Below are 21,155 nucleotides of genomic sequence, written 5' to 3'. Positions count from 1 at the left end.
GGGTCTTTCAGTGAGAAAATTGGTTTCTTTAGCATCCTGTGTGTTCGAATTCCATTTCCTGGAAAAATGGTGCGTGCCGGGAGTTCTAAGAGAATGATTTTGCCATTCTCCCGTTTGCTGGCAGGTGAGAAATGACCTGACTGGAGTCCTGTACGGCGAAGATATAGAGATTTCAGACACCGAAAGTTTCTCCAACGATCCGTGTACCAGTGTCAAAAAGCTGAAGGTATGTGCAAAGGAAAGTAAGAAGATGATGGCTGGGTGAAGGGATTCAGATGAATATTGCTGTGACGCTCGCTGTGGGCAGGGAATTCATTTAATTGTATTTATTGAGCACTTACAGTACGTAACAATAAACAGAAACATTCCTTGCCCACAACGAGCATACAGTCTAGAGGACTGTGTTTTCCAATTCTGTTATATTGCATTTTTTTATGGCATTTGTTAACCACTTACTGTGTTAAACACTGTTCTAAGGGCTGGGGGAGGTATCCAAGTTAATCAGGGCAGGCACGGTCCCTGTCCTATTTGGGGCTCTCAGTTTAAGCAACGGGGAGAACAGGTGTTGAATCCCCATGTCTCAGTTGAGGAAACTGAAGCACAGAGAAGTTGAGTGTCTTGCCCAAGGTCACAAAGCGAGCGATTGACAGAGATTAGGACCCACGTCCTTCTGACTCCCGGCCCTGTGTTTTTTAAACTAGAAGATGCTATTTCTCTCGTACTTCTCACAAATGCTAAGTACAGTACAGTAAGTAAGTACAGAGAAGCAGCGTGGCTCAGTGGAAAAGAGCACGGACTTTGGAGTCAGAGGTCATGGGTTCAAATCCCAGCTCTGCCAATTTTCAGCTGTGTGACTGTGGACAAGCCACTTAACTTCTCTGAGCCTCGATTACCTCATCTGTAAAATGGGCATTAAGACTGTGAGCCCCCCATGGGACAGCCAATCACCTTGTAACCTCCCCAGAACTTAGAATGGTGCTTTGCACATTGCACATTGTAAGCACTTAATAAATGCCATTATTATGATTATTACAGTGCTCTGCCCAGAGTAAGCACTCAATAAATAATAATGATGGTGTTTGTAGAAGCAGCATGGCTCAGTGGAAAGAGCATGGGCTTTGGAGTCAGAGGTCATGGGTTCGAATCCGGACTCCGCCACATGTCTGCTGTGTGACCTTGGGCAAGTCACTTAACTTCTCTGAGCCTCAGTTACCTCACCTGTAAAATGGGGATTAAGATTGTGAGCCCCACGTGGGACAACTTGATCACCTTGTATCCCCACCAGTGCTTAGAACAGTGCTCTGCACATAGTAAGCGCTTAACAAATGCCATCATTATTATTATTATTATTATTATTATTATTTGTTAAGCACTTGCTCTGTGCCAGACACTGTACTAAACGCTGGGGTAGATACAAGCAAATCAAGTTGGACACAGTTCCTGTCCCACTTGGGGCTCACAGTCTCAACACCTATTTTACAGATGAGGTAACTGAGGCCCAGGGAAGTGAAGTGACTTGCCCGAGGTCACGTAGCCGACATGTGGCTGAGGCAGGATTAGAACCCATGACCTTCTGACTCTCAGGCCCGTGCTCTATCCGCTAAGCCGTGCTGCTTCTCTAAATGGGCTTGATTGATCGACTGATGAGAGTTTATCATCCAGAGATCCAGATTTATTACAGGGAAGACAGACACTGAAATAAATTACCCGTAGTGGGAAGCAACAGAGTGTATGGATGTTTAAAGAAATGCTGAAGGGTTGGGGTGAGTTTCTAAGCATTTAAGGGGTACAGACTCAAGCGTGTGGGATCAGGAGAGAAGGGTAGGGGATGGCAGTGCCAATCTGTCTCTTTCAGACATTCAGGAAACCCATAAGCAGCTACTGAAACAGCCCAACAGCCGGGCACCAACCTAAGTCCAACTCGCCTAATGACTGCTGCCCTTTTTTCTAGGAGCAGAGACTTTAAATAACTCCCCTCACCACCCTCAGCCCTCCAACAGGAGGGCATATTAACTCCAAGGTGCCTCAGAGCAAACTGGAACTCAGGCCTCTTTAAATCTCGCTTGATTTCCTCAGTGAGAAATGAGCCCAGTCACTTCCTAGATGTCTTTTAATAATAATAATAATAATAGTAATAATAATAATGGTATTTGTTAAGCACTTACTATGTGCAAAGCACTGTTCCAAGCGCTGGAGGGACACATGATCAGGTTGTCCCACATGGGGCTCACAGTCTTAATCCCCATTTTACAGATGAGGTAACTTTTAGACTGCGAGTCCACTGTTGGGTAGGGACTGTCTCTATATGTTGCCAATTTGTACTTCCCAAGTGCTTAGTACAGTGCTCTGCACACAGTAAGCGCTCAATAAATACGATTGATGATGATGATGAGGTAACTGAGACACAGAGAAGTTACATGGCTTGTCCAAGGTCACACAACTTGATGAACTTTCTAGATCGGGTGTGAAATATCTCCTCAGACATGACTTCTGAGAATAGCATGCCTGTTTTCAGAACAGGTGCACACAATGCACCCTACTCTCTGAACTTTCTAAACCAGAAGACAAGTAGTTGAATCATGGTAGAGAGGAGAAGCAGTGTGGACTACTGGAAAGAGCACGGGCATGGAAATCAAAGGACCTGGGTTCTAATGCCGGCTCCACCAGCTGAGTGACCTTGGGCAAGTCGCTTTGCTTCTCTGGGTTTCATTTCCCTCATCCGGAAAATGGGAATTCAATACCTGTTCTCTTAAACCATGAGCCCTATAAGGGACAGGGACTGTGTCCGGCCTGAGTGACGTGTATCTACTCTAGTGCTTAGAACAGTGCTTGACACGAAGAAAGAGTTTAGCAAATTCTGTAATTATTATTAGGGATCATTGGCTTCCTCGCTCAAGGAGTGATCTGCTAAGATCGAGCTAGCTCCGTCTCCAGGTGAGACATTTGTCACGAGGCTGAGGAGACTTTTCCGGAAGGCCCCACGTTCTCCCTTTAAGTTGGGAAGTGGGGGACCAACCTCAACTTCAACAACCTGGGTTTTCCTCCAGAGACTCGAAGTTCCTTCGAGTGAAGCTCGCTGCTAATGGCAAACCGTTTTCAGTGAAGCAGTCTTCTCCTAATCCTCATTGGCTTTTCATTCCATCCTCCCTAAATGCAAAACAAAAAAAACCCAACAAAACACGACAGATGTTCCGGATGACAATATGCCTGTGAAGTGAAACGGTAGAGATTCTGAGTGTGCCCGTCAGCGTTATTTTTAAACTCCAGTTTGCAGAAGCATCCGGCGATAGGAGACGAAAGGCTCGGAGCAGGGGAGGTGCTTTGAGACAGCATGCTGCAAAGTACCCTGTTCTTTTTATGTATATATATGTATATATTATATATATATATATATAATATTTGTTAAGCACTTAGTATGGGCCAGGCACTGCACAAAGCCACAAGATCATCAGGTAGAACACAGTCCGTGTCCCACATGGGACTCACAACTTTAATCCCCATTTTCCAGTTGAGGTAACTGAGGCCCAGAGACGCCAAGTGACTTGTCCAGAATCACACAGCAGACAAGCGGCAGAGCCGGGATTAGAATCCAGGCCCTTCTGACTCCCAGGCTGGGGCTCTAGCCATTAGACCACGCTGCTTCTCTAGTTTTGTGGCCTATTCTGACGGTCTCTCTCTACCTTTTAATTTCTGCCTTATTTTGTTCTCAAAGTCTCCTTTGTAACCTTCCCGGAGAGGAAGGATCAGTCGCCATTTGCAAAATCCTTTCACTAACCCTGCAAGGCAGGCGTCGGTCTGAACTTCTCAAATGAATCAGCTCTAAAAATAGAACCAAAATAGATGATCAAGCCTTATTTAGGAATTTTGCTTTTCCCATTGGCACTGTTCTTCCCCAACCTCTTGCATTTATCCATCCCCTCAGTGGAGGCCCAGATTAGGCCAGGAGCCCTCGAGACACTAAACTCGTTGTGAGCAGGGAATGTGTCTGTTATATTGTTGTATTGTACTCTCCCAAGTGCTTAGTACAGTGCTCTGCTCACAATTAAGCATTCAATAAGTACAATTGCGATTGACCGACTGAGAATTCAGCTTTGGGCAAAGCTCTTCCCTCCACCACAGTGGTGTTCGGTCTGAGGCTAGATCAGGAGATTGATCAATCTATCAATAGTATTTATTGAGCGCTTGTTATGTGCAGAGCACTGTACTAAGTGCTTGGAACAGTACAACACAACAGAGTTGGCAGACACGTTCCATGCCCACAAGGAGCCTATAGTCTAGAGGAATCAATCAATCATATTTATTGAGCATTTATTGTGTTTACACATGAAGCGTGGCTCAGTGAAAAGAGTACGGGCTTGGGAGTCAGAGGTCATGAGTTCTAATCTCGGCTCCTCCACTTGTCTGCTGTGTGACTTTGGGCAAGTCACTTAACTTCTCTGTGCCTCAGTGACCTCATATGCAAAATAGGGATTAAGACTGTGAGTCCAATGTGGGACAACCTAATCACCTTGTATCCCCCCAGTGCTTAGAACAGTGCTTCGTACATAGTAAGTGCTTAATAAATACGATAATAATAATGATAATAATAATAATAATATCCCTGGCTTCCTATCAGAGGTTATGAAGGGAAAGTCTTAAGATGCTGTTTTTAGAAAATTGGTGCTCAGGGAGACAGAGGTGTGGGCTTTCAAATCACCCCCCCACCCCCCAACAATACTTCATCAACTACATGTTGGGAATGTTCAAATACGTTTAAAGTGTGTGCTTGTCTTTGGTCCCCAGGGCAATGATGTCCGAATAATTCTTGGCCAATTTGACCAGAATATGGCGGCTAAAGTATTCTGCTGTGTAAGTAGATGCCTATTCACTTGGTTTGTTTGGGGAACGATTCCTTAGAGTGTAGCAAACTTACGTCTAAAGTTTGAATAGTTGCTCTGTAAAAGAATTTTGCCTTGGTTCTGCATCACAGCAATTTTTCCTGTCAGAGCACTGTGACTGAATCAACAAGAAATCTTTGAATTAGAAAAGGGAGTTAGACCCCAGATCGCGCCTAGACTTTCCTAGCTAGACTCAGGGTGGAGTCCGAAGCAACTAGCTCACAGCAGAGAGGAAACAGTGAGTGGGGTGGTTTGAAGGGTGTTTGTTGTTTTTTTTTTTAATCAAAGTACATCTATTTATCTGCTCCTGGGATGCAAATATTTAAAATCCATAGATCAGAACGCAGTCTTAACCCGGAACAGGATAGTGATGATAATATCAACAGTAGCAGCAAAATAAAAATACCTCAAATTTGTCATTTTTTCCCCAAGCACATGCACATCAATTAGCCGTGTTGTTCGAACAAGAAATGCTGTTCCCCCGTTTCTGTTAAAAAGCAAAGCAGAGTGCGTGTGACTCGGATAAGAATCGGGTGGGAAGTTTTACGGAAGTGGTTCAGCCGGTGTTTGGTTCCCGAGTTTTTAGCAATGACCTCGTTCAATCCTTTGAATTTCAGGCGTATGAGGAGAATATGTACGGCAGCAAGTATCAGTGGATCATCCCGGGTTGGTACGAGTCTTCCTGGTGGGAGATGGTCTATTCTGATATCAACTCGTCTCACTGCCTCAGCAAAAACCTCTTGGCTGCCATGGAGGGTTACATCGGCGTGGATTTTGAGCCGCTCAGTTCGAAAGAGAATAAGACCATTTCAGGAAAGGTAACGGCTCTCCCAGATAAAACATCCACGAATGGCCATTTAATGTCCATTTTAGAGACAATTCTAGATTGAATAATAATAACTACTATTATTATGGCGTTCGTTAAGCACTTACTATGTGCCAGACACTATACTGAGCACTGGGGTGGACACAAGCGAATCAGGTTGGACACGGTCCCTGTCTCACATGGGGCGCACAGTCTCAATCCCCGTTTTACAGATGAGGTCACTGAGGTCCAGAGAAGTGAAGTGACTTGCCCACGCAGCAGACAAGTGGCGGAGATGGGATTAGAACCCATGACCTTCTAACTCCCAGGGCTGCGCCCTATCCATGCTGCTTCTCTGGCAGTTATGTCCCTGCCATGCAGCTTACCCTGAGCAGACCTATCATTGGAAAGTTGTCCAATATTTTACTGCTTTGTCTGGAAAATTAGATCAGAAGGTGGGATTTTAACGGTTGGCAAGGCTAGGAAATAGCCTGGGTTCTAATCCCGGCTCCGCCACTTGTCTCTTGTGTGACCTTGGATAAGTCACTTCGATTCTCTGTGCCTCAGTTCCCGCATTTATAAAATGGGGATTAAAAATGTGAGCCCCATGTGGGACAGGGGCTGTGGCTGACCTGATTACCTCTATCTACCCAGTGCTTAGAACAGTGCCTAACACATGGTAAGCGCTTAACAAATACTATTAAAAAAAAAAATAGTCCAGAGCCCCATGAGGAAGACCTGACCTGAGGTCCCCTTCCGTTCGACTGTAAACTTGTTGTGGGCAGGAATGTGTCTGTTTCTTGTTATATTCTCCCAAGTGCTTAGTACAGCGCTCTGCACATGGTAAGCGCTCAATAAATATGATGGAATGAATGAATTAGACCGTGACGCCTGTTTTCCCCCCATGTTTTCCAGACTCCCCAGCAATATGAGAAGGAATACAACGACAAGCGTTCGGATGTCGGGCCCAGTAAATTCCACGGTTACGCCTATGATGGCATCTGGGTGATTGCAGAAACGCTCAAGAGAGCCATGGAAAATCTCCGCTCTAACAACAGGCACCAGAGAATTCAGGATTTCAACTATTCCGACCACAAACTGGGCAAGATTTTTCTGGACGCCATGAACGAAACGAACTTCTTTGGTGTCACAGTAAGTTCCCGCACTCTTTCGATTCCTAACGTTTGGTCCGCGGTTTCATTTCCATTTAACATGTCCCAGTCAGGCAGCCAATCATATTTATTGAGCACTTACTGTGTGCAGAACACTGTACTAAGCACTTGGGAGAGTACGGTATAACAAAGGAACAGATACAGTGAGCTTACAGTCTAGACGGGGAGACCGACATTAATATAAGTAAATAAAGTGACAAAACTGAAGTGCTATGGAGCTGATGGAGGAATGAATTAAGGGAGCAAGTCAAGATGATGCAGAAGGAAGTGAGAGATTCCCCTGTTCACTCTTGAAGAAAAAGGGTGGCTACTTAATTAGGTTTCTTGCCTTCTCCTTTCCCAAAAATCACGAAAGAGAAGAGGTAGGAACAGGATAATTAATATACATTACAAATTGAATTTAGACTTCTGGGGGGATGAGATACATGGCATCGGATTATTTGTTAAAGAAATCAATCAATCAGTAGTGTTTACTGAGTGCTTACTGTGCGCAGAACACTGTACTATCAATCGTATTTATCATCAATTGTATTTATTGAGCGCTTACTGTGTGCAGAGCACTGTACTAAGCACTTGGGAAGTACAAATTGGCAACATATAGAGACAGTCCCTACCCAACAGTGGGCTCACAGTCTAAAAGGGGGAGACAAAACCAAACATACTAACAAAATAAAATAAATAGAATAGATATGTACAAGTAAAATAAATAAATAAATAGAGTAATAAATCCTTTGGAGAGTACAATGCAACAGAGACCTGTGTTCTAATCCTGGCTCCACCACTTATCTACCTCCTCCCTAAGCCATACGCATCAGAAGGACCTGAGTACTAAACCCAACTCCACCACGTGTCCGCTGTGTGACCTTGGGCAAGTCACTTCACTTCTCTGTGCCTCAGTTACCTCATCTGAAAAATGGGGATTGAGACTGTGAGCCTCACAAGGGACAGGGACTGAGTCCCACTCAATTTTCTTGTATCCACCCCGGCGCTTAGTACAGTGCTTGGCCCATAGAAAGCGCTTAACTAGTACCATAATTATTATTAGTACTTTCCTTAGAAGTCAAGGGGCTTCCAGACTTATTTCTCCTCCACCCCAGATCACCTTTCGGGGACCTCTGATTTCTTCAGACTGAGGAAACACGTTTCCATTTCTTTACCTTGGTGCTTGATTCCTTCTCTGCCACATGCACCTCAATCTCTTCCTTCTATTTGGGCCATAAATTTTAAAGGACACTAAATTGAAGTAAATTTAGGACGGCTGAGGTTATCTTGCCTCGAGATCATGATATGCATTCCCCACTTGATGAATATTAAGTAAAAGTAGGATTTCCCTGGGCGGTTTGGTGCCAATTGCCTTTCGTTTAAAGGGCACTGGTCCTTTTGTGCCGCTGCAATGTGAAACTCGCCCAGCCTTCTCTCTCTGGTTCAGACCGAGAAGAAAAAATCGGACCCAGAAGCCAGTGGCTGAACATTTAGGCACTTTATTTTCTCTCCTCCTTTCCTCTTCCATCACGTATCCATCGTGGGACACGTGTCGTGGGAACGCTGAGAGTTTTGATTAGCAAATCTTCTGGTCAGAAGAAAGGATGCAGTGTGATCCTGTAAAAAATAATATTTATATTTTAAGTTGATGCTTCAAGGGGACCTTGGGAGGTCATTTTGAAAATAATGGAAATGTTTGCAAAGATGGGTGAGGTGAATAAATTTCAGCCTCAAGTGTCCGTGTTTCAAATCGATGGGGGAGGCGGAAAGGCCTAGTGGGTGGCGTAGAAGATAGATCCAAGGGCCTAGGAGCCAGGAGAACTCGGGTTCTAATCCCGGCTCTGCCTCTTGTCTGCTGTGTGACCTTGGGCAAGTCACTTCACTTCTCTGAGCCTCAATTACCTCATCTGGAAAATGGGGATGAAGACTGTGAGCCCCACATGGGTCAGGGACTGCATCCAACTGGATAATTTTGTATCTACCCCAGCGCTTAGAACAGTGCTAGGCATACAGTATATATACTAGATATATGTATATATGTTTGTACATATTTATTACTCTATTTTACTTGTACATATCTATTCTATTTATTTTATTTTGTTAATATGTTTGGTTTTTTTCTCTATCTCCCCCTTCTAGACTGTGAGCCCACTGTTGGGTAGGGACTGTCTCTATATGTTGCCAACTTGTACTTCCCAAGCGCTTAGTACAGTGCTCTGCACACAGTAAGCGCTCAATAAATACGATGGATTGATTGACTGATATAGTAAGTGCTTAACAAATGCCATCATTATTAGTAGAAAATGCATAACCCAGGGAGCTGAGTAATTCTAGACTGTGAGCCCGCTGTTGGGTAGGGACCGTCTCTATATGTTGCCAACTTGTATTTCCCAAGCACTTAGTACAGTGCTCTGCACACAGTAAGCGCTCAGTAAATACGATTGAATGAGTGAATGAGTAAGGTGAACTGTGGCCTGAAACAGGGAGAGAATGGAGGCCGGGAGATCAGCAAGGAGGCTGAAGCAGTAAAAATCCGGCTTCTGCCTCCCGACATTACCAAAAACTGTGTTCTCACTCCTCTTTTGATTGTTGCGTGCCAATTTGGTGTTTCTTCTGAGGTTGCCTGCAACTAGTATGGGATTAAACCATAATGTTGGCCCTGACCTTCACTGTATATTTAAAATGTTTGTTTGCTCTCCCTGCTTTCAGTTGCCACATTTCAGTCCATCGTTCACTTATTCATTCATCCTATCATATTTACTGAGCTCTTACTGTAGAGCACTGAACTAAGCGCTTGGGAGAGCACAGTATAACAACAAACAGACACATTCTCCCCCTTTTAGATTGTGAGCCCACTGTTGGGTAGGGACTGTCTCTATATGTTGCCAATTTGTACTTCCCAAGAGCTTAGTACAGTGCTCTGCACATAGTAAGCGCTCAATAAATACGATTGATGATGATGATGATGACTCCCTGCCCACAACGAGCTTACAGTCTAGAGGGGGAGACAGACATTAATGTAAGTAAATTAATTTTACAGATATGGACATAAGTGTCGTGGGGTTGGGACGGGGGATGAATAAGTAAAGTCAGGGCAATGCAGAAGGGTGTGAGAGAAAAGGGGAGCTTAGAGGAGGCCTCTTGGAGGAGATTTGCCTTCAATAAGGTTTTGAAGTGGGAGGAAAGCCATTGTCTGTCGAATTTGAGCAGCCGGGATTAGAACCCAGGTCCTTCTAACTCCCAGGCCCGTGTTCTAACCACTAGGCCATGCCGCTTTTCTTCATGGAATCACACTGAGAGAGACGCTCCCTACCAACAGTTTAAATATTGCCCCATTTTTGGCTTAGTTCCTTTCCATAAACGTGATACCTTAAACCGGCGCAACGCAAACTGATTTAGAAAGTAACAAGTTAAGGTGGAGTGCGAGGTGCATTTTGATGCCTCTCTGTTTGGACGCTCCAGAGCTAAATTTTAGGGTGATGCAACTAATACGTTGCATTAGCATACAAATGCCTAGGTTTGCAATGAGCCTCCTGCCTCGGCTCTAAAATTAATCTACGATTATCATCTGCATGGTGGTGACAGCTAAATACGGAACATTTTCATTCATGAGAAGACACAAACTCTGTGAGAGTTTGGATAGCGTTCATGAAGGGATAAAAGGATAAATCCTTTGTTGAAACTTGTCCCTATTTTAGCTGTCAGTACTCAGGGACGCTTGTTAAGAGAGATTTTCTTTTACAAAATGGCTCCTAGCTTCCCCTCTCTCCCTGTCCCCGCTCTCTGACGGGCTTGGGGTAAAGGATCAAAGAGGGTCTTCATACTTGGACGTGTCCTGAACCGGAATTTAGACCATGTGCTCATCAGTGATGGCGGGAATGATGGTGGTCCTCCTTTGCCATTTTCCTGAGGGAGAGGTTTGGAATGCACTTAAAGGGCCATCAAAAAATGTATGCTGAATTGTAATTTCCAAGCGCTTAGTACAGTGCTGTGCACACCGAAAGCGCTCAAGAAATACAGGTGAATGAATGAATGATAATCACAACAATAAAAATAATAATAATAATATTTTAAGCAGGTATTAAATGCCAAGCACTATTTTAAATGCTGGGGTTGATACAAGGTAACCAACTCAGATACAGTCCCTGTCCCACATAATAATAATGATTGTATTTATTAAGCGCTTACTCTGTGCAAAGCACTGTTCTAAGCGCTGGGCTAGTTACAAGGTGATCACGTTGTCCCACGTGGGGCTCACAGCCTTCATCCCCGTTTTACAGATGAGGTAACTGAGGCTCAGAGAAGTTAAGTTTTGTTCTGTGTCTCCCCCTTTTAGACTGTGAGCCCACTGTTGGGTAGGGACCGTCTCTATATGTTGCCAACTTGTACTTCCCAAGCGCTTAGTACAGTGCTCTGCACACAGTAAGCGCTTAATAAATACGATTGATTGGTTGATTAAGTGACTTGCCCAAGGTCACACAGCTGACATGTGGTGGAGCGGAATTAGAACCCATGACCTCTGACTCCCAAGCCCGGGCTCTTTCCACGGAGCCACGCTGCTAAGCGCTTGGAAAATCCAATTCAGCAAAAAAGAAAAGAGATGATCCCTGCTCACACTGGGCTTACAGTCTAGATGGGGCAACAATTCAGTGACCCACAATTTGTGTTTGCTTTTTAATGGTATTTGTTAAGCGCTTAGTGTGTGCACTGTCCTAAGCAATCAATCAATCAATCAATCATATTTATTAAGCGCTTACTATGTGCAGAGCACTGTACTAAGCGCTTGGGAAGTACAAATTGGCAGCATATAGAGACAGTCCCTACCCAACATTGGGCTCACAGTCTAAAAGGGGGGAGACAGAAAACAAAACCAAACATACTAACAAAATAAAATAAATAAGATAGATATGTACAAGTAAAATAAGTAAGCACTGGGGTGGATGCTAGCTAAGCAGGTTGGACACAGTCCATGTTGCACTGGAGCTCAGAAAGAGAGCTTTTCTGTCTTCACACTTTTTGCAAGATGAGTACTGACCCACAATTACCATAGGCAGAACTCATTGCCTTAAGCAATTCATAATTGGGGGGTTTTTGCAGGTGGAAACAGGTTTTTTTCATTTCTTTTCTTCCTTCTCATCCCAGACAGTAATTCTGCAGGGATTTGAGCTTCATTTACGAATCTCTTCCCCAGGCTGCTAATCTCGGTGACAGTAGCCATTCCGAATTGCGGTGCGGTTCCGAACTGCGTGTACGTCCCATAAAATAAAGGCCCTACTTTAACAGACAGCCTAGAGACACGCCAAAGATACCGGCTCGATTATATTTCATACGTCGCTGCTCCTCTTTTCTGTGGTGAACTAGTTTTCTTCCTTCGAGAGGTGCTCCAGTTACAGATCTAATTCCGAAGGCATGAAAATATTTTAGTGAAATTCAGGCACAACTGAAGTGCTCTACTGTCGATTGGGAAGGATTTGCAATTGCCCTTCAAATTTCTCTCTAACTCATTCATTCAGTCGTATTGAGCGCTTCCTGTGTGTAGAGCACTGTACTAAACGCTTGGAGAGGGCGATACAACAATAAACAGACATATTCCCCTCCCACAGCGAGTTTATTCTTTTGCATTTCATTTTTGTAACGTCTGCATTTGTTCCCTTTTTCATCCGGTCAGACCAAAGTCTTGCCTGTGGCTGGAATTTGTGTTTTTGTCTACTTTTTTTTTTAAAAAAAACACCAACTGTTTGGATCATTCATTCATTCATTCAATCGTATTTATTGAGCACTTATTGTGTGCAGAGCACTGTACTAAGCGCTTGGGAAGTACAAGTTGGCAACATCCAGCACTTAGAACAGTGCCCGGAGCTTAGAACAGTGTCCAGTGCTTAGAACAGTGCTTTGCACATAGTAAGCGCTTAATAAATGCCATCATTATTATTATATAGAGACGGTCCCTACCCAACAACGGGCTCACAGTCTAGAAGGAGGAGACAGACAACAAAACAAAACATGTGGACAGGTGTCAAGCCATCAGAATAAATAGAAATAAAGCTTGATGCACATCATTAACAAAATAAATAGAATAGTAAATATGTACAAGTAAAATAAATAGAGTAATAAATCTGTATAAAAATATATACAGGTGCTGTGGGGAGGGGCTCACAATCTAGAAGGGGGAGACAGACAACAAAACAAAACATTTTGACAGGTGTCATCACAATAAATAGAAATAAAGCTTGATGCACATCATTAACAAAACAAATAGAATAGTAAATATGTACAAGTAAAATAAATAGAGTAATAAATCTGTATAAACATATATACAGGTGCTGTGGGGAGGGGCTCAGTCTAGAAGGGGGAGACAGACAATGAAACGAAACATGTGGACAGGTGTCAAGTCATCACAATAAATAGGAATAAAGCTTGATGCACATCATTAACAAAAATAGAATAGTAAATATGTACAAGTAAAATGAGTAGAGTAATAAATCTGTACAAACATGTATACAGGTGCTGTGGGGAGGGGCTCACAGTCTAGAAGGGGGAGACAGACAACAAAACATGTGGACGGGTGTCAAGTCATCACAATAAATTGAAATAAAGCTTGATGCACATCATTAACAAAATAAATATAATAGTAAATATGTACAAGTAAAATAGAGTAATAAGTCTGTACAAACATATATACAGGTGCTGTGGGGAGGGGCTCACAGTCTAGAAGGGGGAGACAGACAACAAAACAAAATGTGGACATTTGTCAAGTCATCACAATAAATAGAAATAAAGCTTGATGCACATCATTAACAAAATAAATAGAATAGTAAATATGTACAAGTAAAATAGAGTAATAAATCTGTATAAACATATATACAGGTGCTGTGGGGAGGGGCTCACAGTCTAGAAGGGGGAAACAGACAACAAAACCAAACGTGTGGACAGGTGTGAAGTCATCACAATAAATAGAAATAAAGCTTGATGCACATCATTAACAAAATAAATAGAATAGTAAATACGTATAAGTAAAATAAATAGAGTAATAAATGAAGTCCTTACTACGTGGAGGCTAGCCTCATTGTTTCAAATTAGGTGGAGCTGATAGATATACTATTGCTCTCTGATGGTGTGTACGTGAGTGGGAATATGTGTGTGTGTGTGTGTACTTATTGGAGTCAAATACCTGGAACAGTGAAGGAGGCTTGGGATATTGAGGAGCTCTCTTGAGGGTATTGGGAGAGCAGGATGTAGTAAAGGAGGGGAAGAACAAAAAGCTATTTCCCAAGCAAAAAAAGCAAAAAGGAAAGCTGAGAAAGGCGAGTCTTAACTGGAGCAGGATGAAACCTACTCCCTTTTCCATCACCCTGACTTGCTTCCTCTATCAATCAATCAATTGTATTTATTGAGCACTTACTGTGTGCAGAGCCCTGTACTAAGCGCTTGGGAAGTACAAGTTGGCAACATATAGAGACAGTCCCTACCCAACAGCGGGCTCGCAGTCTAAAAGGGGGAGACAGAACAAAACCAACCATACTAACAAAATAAAATAAATAGAATAGATATGTACAAGTAAAATAGAGTAATAAATATGTACAAACATCATCATCATCATCAATCGTATTTATTGAGCGCTTACTGTGTGCAGAGCACTGTACTAAGCGCTTGGGAGGTACAAGTTGGTAACATATAGAGACAGTCCTACCCAGCAGTGGGCTCACAGTCTAAAAGGGGGAGACAGAACAAAACCAAACATACCAACAAAATAAAATAAATAGAATAGATATGTACAAGTAAAATAAATAAACATATATATTTATATATATAAATAAGCATATATACATATATACAGTGCTTAGTGATCTACTCATCTCTTTATTCATCGCAGCAGCGTGGCTCAGTGGAAAGAGCCTGGGCTTGGGAGTCAGAGGTCGTGGGTTCTAATCCCGGCTCCACTGCTTGTCTGCTGCGTGACCTTGGACAAGTTACTTAATAATAATAGTAATAATGGCATTTATTAAGCGCTTACTATGTGCAAAGCACTGTTCTGAGGGCTGGGGAGCTTACAAGGTGATCAGGTTGTCCCACGGGGAGCTCACAGTCTTCATCCCCATTTTACAGTTGAGGGAACTGAGGCCCAGAGAAGTTAAGTGCCTTGCCCAAAGTCACACAGCTGACAATTGGCAGAGCCGGGGTTTGAACCCATGAACTCTGACTCCAAAGCCCGGGCTCTTTCCACTGAGCCACGCTGCTTCTCCACTTAGTTAACTTCTCTGTGCCTCAGTTACTTCGTCTGTAAAATAAGGATTAAACCTGTGAGCTCCAAGGGGGACAACCTGATTACCTTGTATCTCCCCCAGTGCTTAGAACAGTGCTTGGCACATAGTAAGCGCTTAACAAATGCCATCATTATTAATATTATTATTATTATTATCATCATCATCATCTCCCCTCCCAGCCCTATGGCAGTTACGTCCGTATCTGTCATTTATTTATTCTTATTAATGTTCCTCTCCCCCGACCTCTAGGCTGTAAGCTCGTCGTGGGGAGGGAAAGTGTCCATTTATTGTTGTATTGTAGCATAGAGAAGCAGCATGGTGTAGTGGATGGGAGTCAGAAGGTCATGGGTTCAAATTCCAGCTCTGCCGCTTGTCTGCTGTGTGACCTTGGGCAAGTCACTTCACTTCTCTAGGCCTCGAGTCGCTCATCTGGAAAACGGGGATTGTCTCTATATGTTGCCAACTTGTACTTCCCAAGCACTTAGTACAGTGCTCTGCACACAGTAAGCGCTCAATAAATACGATTGATTGATTGGGACTATGAGCCCCACGTGGGCAACCTGATTGCCTCGTATCTACCCCAGCACTTAGAACAGTGCTTGGTACATAGTGAGTGCTTAACAAATACCATAATTAATTAATAAACCCCAGTGCTTAGTACAGTGTGTGACACATAATAAGCACTTAACAAATGTCATTTAAAAAAAATACTGGCAAAGTGCGTGGAACATGGAAACATGATGTGGATAATAATAATAATGGCATTTATTTGGCACTATGTGCAAAGCACTGTACTAAGCACTTGGGGGGTTACATGGTGATCAGGTGGCCCCACGGGGGGCTCACAGTCTTCATCCCCATTTTACAGATGAGGTGACTGAGGCCCAGGGAAGTTAAGCGACTTGCCCAAAGTAACGCAGCTGACAGCTGGCGGAGCTGGGATTTGAACCCATGACCTCTGACTCCAAAGCCCGGGCTCTTTCACTTCTCTGTGCCTCAGTTACCTCATCTGTAAAGTGGGGATTAAAACTGTGAGCCCCCAGTGGGACAACCTGCTCACCTTGTAACCTCCCCGGTGCTTAGAACAGTGCTTTGCACATAGTAAGCGCTTAACAAATGCCATCATTATTATTATTACATTAATAGAAATAAATAAACGATGGATATGGGAGTGGGAATGAATAAAGGGAGCAAGGCAGGGGGATGCAGAAGGGAGTGGGAGAAGAAGAAAGGAGGGCTTAGTCAGGGAAGGCCTCTTGGGGGAGGTGGGCCTTCAATAAGGCTTTGAAGGTGGGGAGAGTTATTGTTTGTCAGATTTGAGGAGGGAGGGGGATCCGGGCCAGAGGCAGGAGGTGGGCGAGAAGTTGGCGGCGAGAGAGGCGAGCTGGAGGTACTAGAGGAGCGAAGGATGTGAAATGGGTTCACAGCAGGCTCTCTTGTGATCATCATCATCATCAATCGTATTTATTGAGCGCTTACTGTGTGCAGAGCACCGTACTAAGCGCTTGGGAAGTACAAATCGGCAACATATAGAGACGGTCCCTGCCCAACAGTGGGCTCACAGTCTAGAAGATGGTTCCCCTTCAGGGTTCACCATCCCCACATAACCTGGAAGGCAGAACGTCTTCCCTGCAAAACCTTTACCCTTTCTACCCCCCGAACCCATTAGCTAAGCAAACGCACCCCGACTCCCATCTTCAGAAGCAGCGTAGCCTAGTGGATAGAGCCCGGGCTTGGGAGTCTAACTTGTACTTCCCAAGCGCTTAGTACAGTGCTCTGCACACAGTCAGCGCTCAGTAAATACGATTGAATGAATGAACGAGTCAGAAGGACCTGGCTTCTAATCGCGGCTGCGCCACTTGTGTGCTGGGTGATTTGGGGTGAGTCACCCTTCACTCCTCCGGGCCTCAGTTACCTCATCTGGAAAATGGGGATTACGACTGTGAGCCCATGTGGGATATGGACTGTGTCTAACCTGATTACCCTAGTGCTTAGTACAGTGTCTGGCACATGGTAAGCTCTTAATACATACCATAAAATAGGAAGATTGGGTAAGCACTTGGCACTCACCCAGACTGAGCCCCCTCCTTCCTCTCCCCCTCCCCATCCCCCCATTACCTCCTTCCCCTCCCCACAGCACCTGTGTATATGTATATATGTTTGTACATATTTATACTCTATTTTATTTGTACATATTTATTCTATTTATTTTATTTTGTTAATATGTTTTGTTTTGTTCTCTGTCTCCCCCTTCTAGACTGTGAGCCCACTGTTGGGTAGGGACTGTCTCTATATGTTGCCAACTTGTACTTCCCAAGCGCTTAGTACAGTGCTCTGCACACAGTAAGCGCTCAATAAATACGATTGAATGAATGAATGAACTCATGCCAAGGATTCTGTGGATACCCTTCCTTTGTGCTTGGGTGATTTGCTGCCAAAGAGTCCCTAGTTCCTGTGGTTGACGTTTAAGTCTCGGTGGTGGAGGGCAGGGAGACAACCCAATTTGGAAGCATTTTTTAAAACGTGAAAAATTTCAATTATTGATATTCAAATGGGTGAGATTTTTACTGGGTGAACCGAGAAAAATCTCCAGGCTGTTTCAAGTGGACGTTGATAACGATAACAAATATAACTACACTTATATTCATTCAATCATATTAAGCGCTTACTGTGTGCAGAGGACTATATTAATACGATGCTTTCTTGTGAGAGGACCTTACGAAACTTTGTGGCTCCGATAAATAAGGATCCCCTAAGATGGCGTCTTTCTAGGACATACGGCAAAAACGATTTGACATTTCAAAATATCACAGGCAGTCTATCTCTTTTTCTCGAGATGCATTCCGTTGAATTCAGAGTATTTGGGCTCCAAAGCGGAGATTAAACCGAAACGATCTAAACTTTAAATCCAAGCCTGTTTGGAACAACCATTTGACATCTTTTAAATATGTGAATTTATCCCAGGCTGTAACTGGATTCTAAGAGTGTTTTCACTAATAGAATGAATTACGCTGAGACTATCCAGACCTACTCAATATGGGGTAATTAAAACCTGAGATATCCGAAGTCCTGGAAATTCATTAGTGACCTAAAGGAAGCCCAGTTGTCCCCCATTTAGAAGGAACCAGTTACTGAAAAGCCACCAGATAGGGTGGCTCCGTGTGGGGTGGGAAAGATGGTTATGTTTCCATGACAACCCACAGTTCCACCTTGGTGATGAGCCAAGAGGTTTGTTCCAAAGTCCGCTTTTCAGGGGCAAGAAGATCCTGACGACCACCTCCCTCAACAGAGATGGAGGCAGGGGTGCCAATGGGCATCGGGCACCATTATTACCCAGCAGATTTGGAAGGAGGGAGGCCGAAGAAGGGGAGCAGGACATGATAGAAAACAGAAACTGAGAGAGAGAGAGACAGTGAGAACAGAGATGGGGAGAGTGAGAGAGCGTTGTCAGCTAAGCACATACAGGGAACATGTCTCCTAATTGTCTTGTATTCCCCCATTTGCTTAGTATAGTGCTCTACACGTAATAATAATAATAATTATGGTGCTTATTAAGCACTTCATCATCATCATCAATCGTATTTATTGAGCGCTTACTGTGTGCAGAGCACTGTACTAAGCGCTTGGGAAGTACAAGTTGGCAACATATAGTGACAGTCCCTATCCAACAGTGGGCTCACAGTCTAAAAGGGGACAGTCTAAAAGGGGGGCACTTATTATGTGCCAAGCACTGTCCTGTGCGCTGGGGTAGATTTACGTTAATCGGGTTGGACACAGTCCCTGTTCCACGTGGGGCTCACAGTCTTAACCCCCATTTTCCAGGTGAGGTAACTGAGGCCCAGACAAGTGAAGTGACTTGCCCAGGGTCACACAGCAGACAAGTGGTGGAGCCGGGGTTAGAACCCGGGTCCTCTTGACTCCCATGCCTGAACTCCCATCCACTAAGACATGATGCTTCTCTTAGTAAGTGGTCTGTAAAAACTATTGAGTGATCGGTTGATTGAAGAAGTGACAATAGTATGGTGGCCAGCTAAGGGGTGGTTAATACAGAGACCTGATGTTTTCCCCGATCCCATAGCCTGACTCAATATTTGACAGAGCCCAGCATGTACCTGCAGCAGACGGTCCAATAATCTTCCTGAAATCGCATGCCTGCATATTCCTTCCCTTTAGGTCCATACATGATCACCCTTCAGCCGTGACAGCGGATCAATAGATCAGTCATTTATTGAGCAATTCCTGTATGCAGAGCACTGTACTAAGCGCTTGAGAGAGTACACTATGACCAAGTTGGTAGACACATCCCCTAGCCGCAGTAAGTTTAGAGGGGGAGACGGACACCACTGTAAATAAATAAATTACTGATATGGACATGACTGCTGTAGGGCTGAGGGAAGGATGAATAAAATGTTGCAGATCCAAGGGCGAGTGAAGTGAGTAACCAAAGGTCACACAGCAGGCAATAATAATAATAATGATGGTATTTGTTAAGCGCTTCCTATCTCTTTTTCTCGAGATGCATTCCATTGAATCCAGAGTATTTGGGCTCTAAAGTGGAGATTAAACCAAAACGATCTAAACTTTAAATCCAAGCCTGTTTGGAACAACCATTTGACATCTTTTAAATATGTGAATTTATCCCAGGCTGTAATTGGATTCTAAGAGTATTTTCACTAATAGAATGAATTATGCTGAGACTATCCAGACCTACTCAATATGGGGTAATTAAAACCTGAGATATCCGAAGTCCTGGAAATTCATTAGTGACCTAAAGCACTGTTCTAAACACTGGGGGGATGCAAGGTGATCAGGTTGTCCCACGTGGGGCTCACAGTCTTCATCCCCATTTTACAGATGAGGGAACTGAGGCCCAGAGAAGTGACTTGCCCAAAGTCACACAGCTGACAATTGACGGATCCGGGATTTGAACCCATGACCTCTGACTCCAAAGCCCGTGCTCTTTTCATTCAGTCGTATTTGTTGAGCGCTTACTGTCTGCAGAGCACTGTACTAAGCGCTTAACGCTGCTTCTCTGTGACAGATAAGTGACAGAAATTTTTGAGAGAAAACAGGGATTAGGACCCAGGGCTCCTAACAGTCATATGATCTTGCCAACAGTTCTCCTGTGTTCCAATCCAGTTTTGTTCATCCCTACAGTTGATGTCTGCCTGTTGCTCTGAATTTTTGATTTTCCAATCTTCTCAAAGTCACTGCTCCAATGCTCTTTTCTCTCACCCTCCGTCTGCAACTGCTGTTTTCCAATAGCCCAACGGTATTTCACGTACTCCACTTTAAACCTCTCCATGTATTTCAAGCGTGTTCCACCCTCCTTTGGGCAACAACAGCTAAGCTTCCAGCCCCAAAGATCTCTCAGCGGAAGAAAATGAAATATATAATAATAATGGTGGTATTTATTAAGCGCTTACTATATGCCAAATATGTCGACTGATGCCAAAACGACCGTGTGCGTCACCAAGATTCTTGAGTGACGTTGCCCATCACCAGCGGTGGCAGGGTGGCCGGCTCGATCCAGGGGAGTGGGAATACGTGAAACGCTGTCTTGTAACAAGTGTCTCTTCCATTGTGAGGCTTTTGATGCATAATTTAAAACATAATTAACTTCTAATGAAATTATCTGAGAGGAAATGGAGGGTAAACAGAACCCATTTCATCAGCAGTCACAAATTTAGTTTGTGCTGCGAGAAAAGAGAATGGCAGTTCTGAAGTTAAAATATAATAGCCATCATCGTTATCCACTGATCCTATAGTACTCGGCTGTAAAATGGGGATTAAGACTGTGAGCCCCACTTGGGTCAACCTGATTACCTTCTATCTCAGTGCTTGGCATATAGTAAGTACTTAACAAATTCCATAACAATAATAATAATGCAACACAGTTGGTAGACATGTTCCCTGCCCACAAAGGAGCTTACAGTTTGGAGGGAATTTCCAGGCTCTCTGAGGGAAGGGAGCATGTCGCGTCTTTGTACTTCCCAAACGTTTAGTACAGCACACTGCGAGAAGCTTCCTCGTGCTGGGTGAACCCTGGGTCTGA

At 43.8% G+C, this 21,155-nt stretch overlaps 1 protein-coding gene across 1 annotated transcript in view; it reads left to right on the top strand.

Annotated features, from left to right (window-relative positions):
* Window positions 1-21,155, top strand: part of GABBR2 (gamma-aminobutyric acid type B receptor subunit 2) — a gene marked incomplete at its 5' end in the record, with an annotated part of 257,075 nt that overhangs the window by 125,320 nt on the left and 110,600 nt on the right. The window contains 4 exons of the mRNA XM_038770294.1: window positions 125-226; window positions 4,783-4,848; window positions 5,495-5,695; window positions 6,598-6,834. Of these exons, the coding sequence (XP_038626222.1) occupies window positions 125-226; window positions 4,783-4,848; window positions 5,495-5,695; window positions 6,598-6,834 (606 nt within the window). The remainder of the gene's footprint in view (window positions 1-124; window positions 227-4,782; window positions 4,849-5,494; window positions 5,696-6,597; window positions 6,835-21,155) is intronic.

This window comes from Tachyglossus aculeatus, chromosome X3 (assembly GCF_015852505.1).
Source record: "Tachyglossus aculeatus isolate mTacAcu1 chromosome X3, mTacAcu1.pri, whole genome shotgun sequence".
Classification (NCBI taxonomy): domain Eukaryota; kingdom Metazoa; phylum Chordata; class Mammalia; order Monotremata; family Tachyglossidae; genus Tachyglossus; species Tachyglossus aculeatus.
Note: the sequence above shows the minus strand (reverse complement) of the source record. Positions and strands in the feature narration are given on the sequence as shown.